Source organism: Vitis vinifera, chromosome 7 (assembly GCF_030704535.1).
Source record: "Vitis vinifera cultivar Pinot Noir 40024 chromosome 7, ASM3070453v1".
Taxonomy (NCBI): Eukaryota; Viridiplantae; Streptophyta; class Magnoliopsida; order Vitales; family Vitaceae; genus Vitis; species Vitis vinifera.
This window is the reverse complement of record NC_081811.1, coordinates 2,441,134-2,452,785: the sequence shown is the minus strand read 5'-3', so window position 1 is coordinate 2,452,785 and position 11,652 is coordinate 2,441,134. Positions and strand designations below refer to the sequence as shown.

The 11,652-nt window shown below is 35.1% G+C and overlaps 1 protein-coding gene across 1 annotated transcript; it reads left to right on the top strand.

Moving 5' to 3' along the window:
* The first annotated feature begins 5,448 nt into the window (after window positions 1-5,448).
* LOC100249385 (gibberellin receptor GID1B) lies at window positions 5,449-8,351 on the top strand. Its single transcript, XM_002271664.5, has 2 exons — window positions 5,449-6,047; window positions 6,830-8,351. Exons 1-2 carry the CDS (start codon window positions 6,009-6,011, stop codon window positions 7,823-7,825), a joined length of 1,035 nt encoding a protein of 344 aa, XP_002271700.1. The 5' UTR covers window positions 5,449-6,008; the 3' UTR covers window positions 7,826-8,351.
* Window positions 8,352-11,652: the final 3,301 nt, after the last annotated feature.

Here is an 11,652-nt window from a genome sequence, read left to right as displayed (position 1 = left end):
AAAAAAAAAAAGAAGAAAATTTTGTGGAAAGCCCAAACAAGTAAAGCAAAGCAAGCCAAGGACGAAAAGTCAGGGTAAGACTATTATTGGAAGACTTTATCTTTTCATGTCCTATCTGCTTTCCTTAAGATATCTGGATAAGCATAGCATGTTAGTTCCACTCTGAATGCTTCTTTTTGCAGAAGTGTGGAGAGCCTACTAACTTTGACAATGAGAACAGAAGATTAAGACTGACAAAAGAAGCCAGTTTTTCCTTGTGTTTCATAATGGGGTGATGCCAGTAGAGAAAGCTGATGGGATAAGGGAATGGGGCAGCATGCCTTGACCATTTTGGAAAAGTGAATCCCAGTTTTGTCCAAGTTTGGGGCTGTTAGTTGTCCTAAGTCCTAACCTCAGCTCATCCATCACATGGAATCAGCTTCAAACTTCAGTCAAGGAAGGTACAGAAGTAACAGTTGTAGTACTCTGATTCTAGCAATGAAATGATTTGAACCAAATGTTTTTTTTTTCCCCTTTCAAATTCAGTGAATTGAACCCACCCCCCACCACCACCACCATGCATGTATCTCAGACAGATGCCTGCTAAGAAGTCTAGTGGGGGTCAAACCCCTTGCCTCCATTTAAGTCTTTCTAGGACCCTAACCACCACTACCTTTGCTTTCTACCCTTCTCCCTACCAACAGAACAGACCCCCCCTCCCCCAAAAAAAAACAAAAAATTCACCATTTTATAATTCTCTCCACTAGTTTCTTCCTCTGTATTTTTTTCCAAACACCCATTTTTCTTGACCATCAAGCAAAGGGTGCCCGTAAATCTGGGCTGCCCTCCAAACCCATTTTCTTTAATACTTCATGTGTACTGTCTTCTCCATTGCAGTGTCAAAAAACATAAACCCCTCTAGCTTCAGAGCAGCTGTTGATGTAGGAAATGTGAAGTTTGCAGGCTATGCGGAACACTGTCTAACCATTAGACTTCATTTCTGCAAATCCCAAAAGCTTTTTGAGCCTAATGCAGTTGGATTTGGACCCCAATATTTTTCTTTTCTTAGTGTCCAGAGGACAGGGTTGGGGCCCCATGAAAAGTGGGTGTTCTATTCTTTTGGGGCTTCTTGTAACTAAGCACCAACTAATGGGACACAAAGAAAAAATATTCTACTTTTGGTTAACTAACACATGCTCTAATGATCAAAATCTTAGTTTAAGCTTAATTTACTAATATGGTTTTATTAATATTTTATATTATCGCCTTAGAGGGTAAAGAAATTGAAACTCGTAATAACAATTCCTCGAAAGTATTAAGGAAAAAAAAAAAAAAAAAGAATTTCGTCTTTGATTTATCATGAAAACTATAAAAGAAAATCATATATAATTTAAATTAATTAAAAATTTATAAAATTTTTAATTATTTTACTTTCATATAAAACAAATAAAATGAATTTAAATAAACATGTAAAAAAATAATTTATTAAATTTAAATTAATTTTTTATTTTTCATTATTTTTATTTTTTTTCTTTTTTTTTCAAGAACGAAGAAAAGGAAAAATACTAAAAAAAAGTATTATGATGGATAGTTACAAAACAACCCTTAAACCCTATTTTCAAAATTTCCATCAAGAAGAAAGAAAAAAAAAAAAAAAAGATAAATATGATATTAATGCATAGTGATGGGAGCATGAATGAAGATGATTGGTGTTACTCATGTCATGAGTTTTGTGTTTATAGAGAGATCCCAATCAATTACATTCATTGTATTCAGCTTTGTCTTCATATGCCAAATTGATGGTAGCGCCCTTGGTGGGGCTGAAGGACTTTGGAGCATATCTACCTTTTTATGGATAATGCTGCTATTTTTCTAATTTTATTTTATATTAATTTTTATTCTCATTTAATTTTATTTATATAAAAAAAAATCTAGAAAAGGTAGCTCTGATGGGATTTTAGGTGGTGTTTGTTTTTTTGATTTTTTGCTGAAAACCATTTAGTTTTAGAAATTAAGTTGTTTGTTTTTTTATTTTTTCATAACTTATTATAAACTTTTTACTAAATAGAAAAAACCAAAATATATGGCTTTTTCTAAATAGAAAAAATAATACAATGGTTTTTTTTTTATTTTTTAATACTTAATAGAAATAAAATACTACAAAAACAAACAACTTAATATTTAATACTATTAAGTATTAAGGTTCTATTTAGAATTAAGTAAAAAAACAAACACCACCTTAGTATAATTATTGCTTCAATAGAAAACAGAAAAACAAAAGCAAAATACCATGAAGATGTTGTGAGAAAGTATTTTACATAAAACAAACAACATCTATTGAATTAAAACAAAACACTTTTGTCATATTTTGGTATCGTTTACTTTGGAAGCACTTATGCCTTTTCAATTTTCAAACTTCTTAATGTAGAAATCAATTAGAAAACCATAAAAAATCAATTAGAAATCAATTTTCAAAAGCAATAAAAAGCCACGTCACTCTCTCAAAAATAATTTGTTTTAAAGAGATACTCTTTAAATTCTTAATTTTAATAATATGAACACGTTTTTGGAAAACATTAAGATTGTGTTTGGTTAAAAAAAAAAATCAAATATAATTAAAATTTATTAAAATTTTATATACTTTTAAATTATTTAATTTTTATTGAATTTAATTTTTATTTTCTTTTTCTCTACTTTTTTTTGTTTGAATCGAACATAAGCCAGCAGAAATGATTTGACAAAGTGTAATTTTTATTTATTTTTTATTTTTTTAATACTAGAATTAAAGACATTTATAATAAAAACATTGTTCACACAAACATTATAAATTCCTTTTACCAAAATCATTTTAAAACATGAATATTTTATTTTGTACAATTTTCATAATGTGAGGTCATTCAAATTTTCTTGTTTTCAAAAGTGAAAAACCTGCATCACTAAACTAGTTTATTTAAATGTGTTTTTATTTTTATTTAAAATAAATGATTTTTTAATGTTTTGTTTTAACATAAAATATATATATACAAAGATTAAAATTATTAAAAATTTATATATATTTTAATTATATAATAAAATGAATTTGAAATAATATATAAAATAATTTATTAATTTTAAATTTATTTATTTTTTTTATTTTCTTCACATTGTTTTTCTCATTTTTCAACGAGCAAATATAGCGTAAAGAGTTAAATAAGTTTCATTATTTCCTACATGTTTTATGAAACATTATATTTAATGACAAGACTAGATGATTGAAAACAACGCTTATCCATTGAATCCGTTATCTTCAAATGGAAAAGAACTAAAAAAAAAATTCCCAAATCCAATCCAAGGAGAGAAAGCAGAAAAAATGTTCGAAATTTGGGGATCCAAAAAACATGGGGGGAAGAATAAGAGAAGGCAATTGACCCAATCCTCCCACTACACGCCAAAACCTCTTCTCATTTGTTGACCTAATCCCCCTTCCTCCCAATTTCATATAAATATTTTTTAAAAAAATTAATCAAAATTATACACCAAAAAAAAGTATTAAAAATAAAAAAAATATAAAAATAATGATTTCTCCGAAAGCGTATTCAAAGAAAGAAAGAGACGCGTACAAGGAAAACAAGCAAAGAAGAAACGAAAAAGAAGGGGGGAAAGGGAAAGCGAAAGGAAAAGGAGAGTGTGGAAGCATCACGGCAATATATTTGGTCATGGCCGTGTGTGTGCCACGTGCTTAGCCACCTTCACGTGACGACAACTTGAATGTGTCCAAATTCCCAACCACTATCACCCTAATTTTGTTTCATTTTTTTAATATTATTTTTTTCAAAATTAATCAATCTCCTCTTCCATGCGTTTTTTGTCCTTTTATACAAATATATACATAAAATAAAAAATAAAAAAATAAAAAATATTTTTAATTACGGTTTTCTTCGAAAACGTGGGATTATGTGGACAGACACAAAAGTCGTATCGTAAAAACTTGTAAATCAAGTTTCCGTATGTCTATCAACTTCAATCTTTGCAACGTCTGTCCAAAAATATTCCACACCGTCCTCACACGTGTCGGCATTTCAATTATTTAAAACTTTTAAAATATGATTAACCATGTTGCGATTTTTCTTCGGTAAACAAAATCAAGGGTCAAGATTGAATTGACGTAGCGAACAAAGTTGCTACATATCCAATGGCGGGGAGTGCACGTCAGAGAGAAAAAAATCCACAAATACACGTGGCGATGGATGAAGTGGGGCCCTCGGGGGAGGTGATCATTATCATCATCGTATGAGCTCGTTTGGAGAATAAGGATAATACAGGATGGGGCCCACGAAATAATTTTTCGACACGTGGCGGAAGTACTAATTGATTTAATACACCCGTGGAGAACGACAAAATCCAAAGCCCACTGGGCCACCACCGGGGATGGGCCCAGGAAAAAGGGACCTCCCCACGCTGAGGCCATGACAAAAAACATGCCGTCACGCGCTTTTCGCTAAAAGACAAAACACGTGTCTTCCTCAGTGGCAAAGACGGGAGAATGGGCGGAGAGTGTGGGGGCAGTTTGGTGAATTTCGAAGAGGGTGTGTTTGGCAAAAGCGTCGAGACGGAGCCCTTTGTCGCCACGTGCCTTGGCGTCGGCCACACGCAGGAAAACTCTTTTGTCTCCTTCCTTTTATTTCTTGTTTCGGAAATCTAATGATTTTGGCTATTTCCACACCTCTTTTTCCTTCCCCACCCACATTCATTTATTATCCCAATCGCATTAAATTTTGCTTAATCTCTCATTCAAACTACACAAAAATTTATGCAACACGTAAAATAAAAAACATTTTCTTATGAAAGTTTAATCTGATCTTGATTAAATTTTTTTAATTCATTTTTAAAAATATAAAAAATAAGTGAAAAGTTTAAAATTTGCTAAATAATAAAAAATATTATTATTATTTTTTATGATTGAGAAGAATCGAAAAAATGTTCATGACCAAGTCCTTAAAACTCTTTATAAAGACCCAAATTTTCGGGTGCTAACTGTTCCATAATAACCAGTATCAAATAAATTCAAAATATTATCAATGATATAATTTAGAACCATTATAAAAAATATTATTAATATAAAAGTTATTTTCTACTCTTTCAATTAAATTCTAAATCATTTTAAGAAATCAGGTTGCCCGTATTTAAAAATTACATTCAAACACCCTTAAAAACCATATTTGAATTTTTAATTATTATTTATTTTTAGAATTTTTTTTAAAATTAAAATATTTATATTATTTTATAAATACAATAAAAACAAAAAAGTACTATAAGAATGAAAAGCACAGGAGGGACTATTATTAAGAATATCGCAATTATGAACAATAAAATTGAGAATGATTGGAATTAGAGAAAAGATTGAGGTTGAAATTAAATATTAAAATTAATTAATAATGAAAGGGAATAATTAAGGAGAGTAGGATGAAATCTTAAAAATGGAGAGAGTAGGCATTAGAGAGTGACAATAGCCCTTTACATGTCTTGCAAAGGAGTCGAAGACCAAATGTGTTAGAAAAAGAGGCAAAAAAAAATTAATAAAAAAATAATAAATGAGAACATGGTTAAAAAACAAAAAAGGTGGGGGCCACCAAACAGTTTATTTCGGCCGCCCTGCTTTGTCGTCTCTGTCGTCTCCGTCCACCACCGTCGTTCCTTAGCGTTTGACTCCACGCCTCCTCTTTCTTGCGCCGCTCTCTTATCCTACGCACCTCCTCCCCCTTCCCCCTCTCTCTTTCTCGCTCTCTAATATCTCTTCGATCCTTTAGTTCTCACTTCTCAGTGACTTGGTCCTTTCTGCTTATTTTTCAGAAGTGTCTCTTCTCGTTCAGACCTCTAAACTAGGAATCAAATGTGAGGGGGCCTCACTGAGGGGGACTAGTCTTCTTCCATTTCCAGACACTCTTTTTCAAGAGCTATGAGCGGTGGCTGTGGAGTGAAGATTATTCTTGTGTTTTGACGATTGTTTGTTTCCTGGGTTTCGAAATTGGGGCTTTGGGGGTTGTTGAATCATGGCCGGGAGTGATGAAGTCAACCACAATGAATCTAAGGTATTTCTTCTTCTCTTTTGATTGGTCTGTCGAGGGTTGAAGTCAAATGGTGATTTTGGTTAATGGGTTTCTTTGATTTTGTTTGTTTCGTTAGTTTTTTGTCATGTTTCTGACACTGGGTTTGAGTTTTTTTGCTTTTTTTTTTCTTTTCTTTTTTTCTTTTGCTGTTTGTTGTTTGGGTTCTGGGAAGTTGGAGGTTCAGAAGTCTGATTTGGAGCAGAAAGGCTTATTGTTTTCTTCAATTTGAAGGGATTTTAGTGTGTTTTCGGGTTGTTGTCGCTACTCAGCTTAATTTTTTTGGACATTTCTATGATGTTTTTTTTTCTATTTTTTTATTAATTACAACGATATTTGATTTTCCTCTCTTCCATGTTTTCTGATTTTGAGTTTCTGTTCTTGTTCTGGAAAGTTGAAGTTTGTGAATATGAGTTCAATTTGGAGCAGAAGGTTCATTTTTTTGTTCGTTCTTCTTTCTTTTAGCTTCAGTTTGAAGGGTTTGAATTCTGATTTAAAGCTCTTTTGAAATTGCTCTGCTTATTTTTCTTGTTTTGTAGTGATTTTCAGTCAACTTTGTATCATTTCTTGGCCTTTTTTGTCGTTGGATTTCTGTTTTTCCCTCAGATTGTTAGTTGATTTTCTATAGAATTTTCAAAATTGTTATTCTATATAACCGATGCATATGATCATCAACCTTATGCTTAATGTTTTTAGGTTTGTGTCTCTTCGTTGACTGCAATTGATAAATAGCACTTCTAATTCCTTCAATCCATGTTTCTATGCAGAGGGTGGTTCCGCTCAATACTTGGATTCTCATTTCCAATTTCAAGCTAGCATACAATCTCCTTCGCCGGCCAGATGGCACTTTTGAACGTGAATTGGCGGAGTTTCTTGAGCGAAAAGCCCCCGCCAATTCTTTTCCGGTTGATGGGGTTTTCTCTTTTGATATCGTTGATAAAACAACCGGTCTTCTCAACCGGGTTTACCAGCCTGCGCCTGAAAATGAGGCGCAGTGGGGGATCATAGAGCTGGAAAAGCCCTTGAGCACCACTGAGATTGTACCTGTCATTCTTTTCTTCCATGGTGGAAGCTTCACTCATTCCTCCGCCAATAGTGCTATATATGATTATTTTTGCCGCCGGCTTGTGGGGAATTGCAAGGCAGTTGTGGTGTCCGTGAATTATCGCCGGTCACCCGAACATCGATACCCATGTGCATATGATGATGGATGGGCAGCTCTTAAGTGGGTTAAATCAAGATCATGGCTTCAGAGTGGAAAGGACTCCAAGGTTCATGTGTACTTGGCCGGAGATAGTTCTGGTGGCAATATCACTCATCATGTTGCAGTGAGGGCAGCTGAATCAGGTATTGAGGTATTGGGTAATATCCTCCTTCACCCAATGTTTGGTGGGCAAGAGAGAACTGAATCAGAGAAGAGATTGGATGGAAAATACTTTGTCACAATCCAAGACCGGGATTGGTACTGGAGGGCTTTTCTCCCTGAAGGGGAAGATAGAGATCATCCAGCATGTAATCCGTTTGGTCCCAGGGGCAAAAGCCTAGAAGGGCTCAACTTCCCCAAAAGCCTCGTTGTCGTGGCTGGTTTTGATCTTGTTCAAGACTGGCAATTGGCTTATGTTGAAGGGCTCAAGAAAGCTGGGCAAGATGTGAATCTCTTATTCCTAGAGCAGGCTACTATAGGTTTCTACTTCTTGCCAAATAACGATCACTTCTATTGCCTCATGGAGGAGATAAAGAATTTCGTGAAATCTAACTGTTAATAAACTTCTTTAACCTTACCTACAGCCTACAAGCAGCCATACTTAACAGGAGCTTGACATTTCACTCTGGGTCATTTTTCCCCATTCTGCAGTGATGGTGTGTAGTTATGAGATTGTGTAGTGCTACTTCTTACTGTGTTACCATTATGGTGCTGATATGGGAGTTCTGCACCTTTGGAAAATAGTTGTTCTTGGTCTGGAGATAACTGCCTCTTTCGGTCAAGTGTTTAGAAGGTATTTCATCCTAGAAGGCCAGTTTTAGCAATTTGGTATCAGATTGGAGCTCATATATGAGACTTGGCTGAACCAACTAATAGAAAAGCTCACCCCTTTGCCTTCCAGTTGCAAATAAGGAGAAGTATGGGGATAACACTCAGGTTTATCGATCAGTTTCAGTAAATGGTTACTATTACAAGCACTAATTTCAGAAGATGAACCGAAATATATCCATTGTATTGTGAACGTGTATGTTATATACTTGTGTTCTTCAGTTATATAAAGATTTTGTTTGCTTATTTACTTTTCAGTCAGGTTTTCCCTTCCCCAGCTCCAACAGAAATAATCTTTGTATTCTTTCTGAAGTTTATTCTTCATTTTTCCCGCTTCTGGATATCTAGATTTTCTCAAGAAAACTTGGAACAACTTCCGAATTTCACCCTTGTCTTCAGGTTTTGGTCCATGCACCTCCTCACTTGGGAATTAGTTTGAGAGTCCAAAAACTGACTGAACCTGAATAGCAGTTAGTGGGTCTATGCAATTATTCTTTATCTAGATATGGAAAATCCTTTCTTTGTTTCCCAGTTACTTTGCCTTTATGCATGTTCAATTACATGGAAACTTCATTGCTGAAACCTCCCATGGCATCTTCCAAAATGTGCTTGAACTCACAAGAAAAATGAAGGTTGTCTGTTATAGTGATGGTGCATTGTCTCTGGATTGTGTTATAATTTCCATAATCATCACTGTTTTTCCATATTTTCATAGCTTTGTTCGGTGCCTTTTCATTTTGTCTTTTGAATAATTGAAAGCTGAGTCTTCTCAGTTGTCCTTTTTAGCACCATAAGAACCTGTTTCTACTGTGGGGAGAACTGTTTGATTTGCTATACGCAGAAAAGGTTAGAGGAATTGAATCCCATTTTGATCTTCCATTCTCTCTTTGTATCCCATTATGGATCAAAAATCCTAAGTTCAGTACAAAAAGGTGACACCGAAAGTTAATTTAGCGGAAAAAAAGGGTGGATTTTTCTTAGTAATAGGCTTAGAATGGGCAAGAGATGGTGTTCATGGTGGCAGACCATCAAATCCCATTGCCCTCACAAAGCCAAAAACAAACCCCATCCACCAAAAGGAGGCATCAAAAATTTACAAAGAAATGATTGGGCACGAGTCCGAATCATGGGTTTCGCCATCTTTCTGACGTTGATTTGATTAATTTCCTTGTCAGCTCCTGATTGCTTCTGTAGATGGGTTTGTTTGGAGTTTAGGAAAACAGCAAAATTCAGGAATTGGCATTGTTTTGATGGAGGGAAACCCATCTACTAGTGGTTGGGAATTTTGGATTGTACTATCAAGGGACCACTTGTGGTAGAACCCCACAAATGACCCTTTTAATTTTAAGCTGTTGGGATTGCTTTTGAAATGCCTCATGCCACCACCATACGGTAGAAACAGCTAAGCTTTTGGACAAGGACATGGAACTCTGTCTCTACATTTGACTTTCTAGGCCTTTCCTTTTTCCCCCTTAGAATATATGCCTAGTATGCATCTTGTCAATCACCAATTCTATCACTTTGGTTTCTTAACTTTCTTTAATCCTTGTTTTTCACTTTATTATACAATGTTCCTTGTAAATTAGCTGTTTATGGTGTGAATATATTCCCCAAGACATCATCATCAAGTCACTTTCTTCTAATGGGTTTTCTTTATTTGCCATTACAGACAAAACCCTTAATTTTTTTGGGTCAGCAACGCATTAATCTATTCCTTTGTCTTTTGTTTAGGCACCCATTAATCTATTTGGCTGGTCATTTAGCTGCGGCTTATGCGTCCACACCGTGATTCTTCGCTTGACGCAGCCAGGCTCTCGGCTCCAACTTTGGACTAATTCCCAGTTGACCATTCCAAGGCATGGTTAGGTGAGTCTTTCTGAATTAAATCGCTTGGCTTATCTTTGCTAAACTATTCCGATATTCGTTACTTATCCAACCAATATGTTATCTTCTTGTGAACCATGATTGTGAGTGCATTAAGGAAACTTGACTTTGTTGATAATATGGACAAAAGGGGGTCAGTCACAACAGAGTGGCGTGCATAATGAAGTCATTTGCTTTTGGCTTACTTGTTAGAACTGAGCATTCATCCATCTTATTCAAGGGGTTGTTTTCATTTTTCACATTACATAGAAATACAGTGAAAGCAGACCAATGTGTTTCACATTGCGTTTCATCCAACAACTTGGTTGCGTGATAATCAACAATTGACAAACTTCTCTAAAACTCTGCCCAATTCATGCCGACACCTTTAAGTTCTGCACGCCTGATTGATAGCACACAGTTTGACCCAGGAAACACAGCCAATCAAAGAGTGACCCAAGCACACAGATTCATTCTACTTTGGTAATCCTACCGACCCAGGTAAAAATTTAGCTTAACAAGCTATGGATGGCGAGTTTCAACATGATTGGATTGAGTTTATAGGTGAAATTTGGGGTTAGCCTATTGCTTATTAGTATTGCTAGTGTGAAAATCATTACCTAGTTACCTTTAATGTCTTGTTAGGTTGCTGGCATGTACCATGAAAATGACTCCAGTGAAAGTTGGGAAAATGCCAAAATAAGTGAGATGATAGAAGTTCAAATATCTCTGTATATAATGAAAGGTGCCATCCAGGAAGGCCAAGTTTTTAGAGCTTTCTTAAGGGTCACAATCACAAGACTGTTGGGTGGAGCTTACAATTTTTGTAAGCCAAGTTCAAAGCTCTCAAACTTTCAAGATGATTGTCCTATATGCCTTATATGAATATGCCTCTCAAACAGTCAAACTATGATCTCGTCTAATTATTATCTTTTTGTTTATTTTTTTTTAATTTTTACAGTTGACTTCACATGGGTTAGTGAATTGAATCCTCCAGAAGGATACACCTTTGGCATTAAATAATAAGACACAAGTAAGGATAATCCAACCACCATGAAAGACAAAGGTTATGCTTAAAAACCCCCTTGTTTTTACATGGTTTTTAAAGTCAAGGCTCAAAAGCACTGGGCTTTCACGAGTGGGTCCTGCATGTCTAAAGTCCAGATTCTTCTTCCAACCACCTCCACCACCACCACCCTCACCTGTGATCTCGTGAGTTTTCATCCATAATCCATAATTGTTATCAGAGGGTAGTAAATGTCGGAAGCAACAATAAAAGCAAACGGGAAAGGGTTCCAAAACAAAGAGTATTTAATTCTGGAAACAACCAATGAGTAGGGTATTTGGAATGGTGAGAATTAATAGAAAATCAATGTTTGTGGCTTATCCTCCTTATTTTTTCTTGGCAGATAAGCGAACACGCCCCCGTATTCGACAAACCTTAAAACAGTCGTAGTAGGCCCAGTTGAATGGAAGTTTTGGTTTTCGTTTGTGCTTTGTAATCATATACGAGCAGAGCAGTCAAATGAAGCATAAAAGAAGATGAAAATGATGAGCGATGGCTGCAGCCAAAGCAAATCCATTAGTAGAAGCTATATATGGAATAGAGCAATGCTAATAGAGGGCATGTCGGTGACCAATTCAGCTGCCATATCAATATCGTCTTCTCTATGTGGGTAAGCATAACATATTACC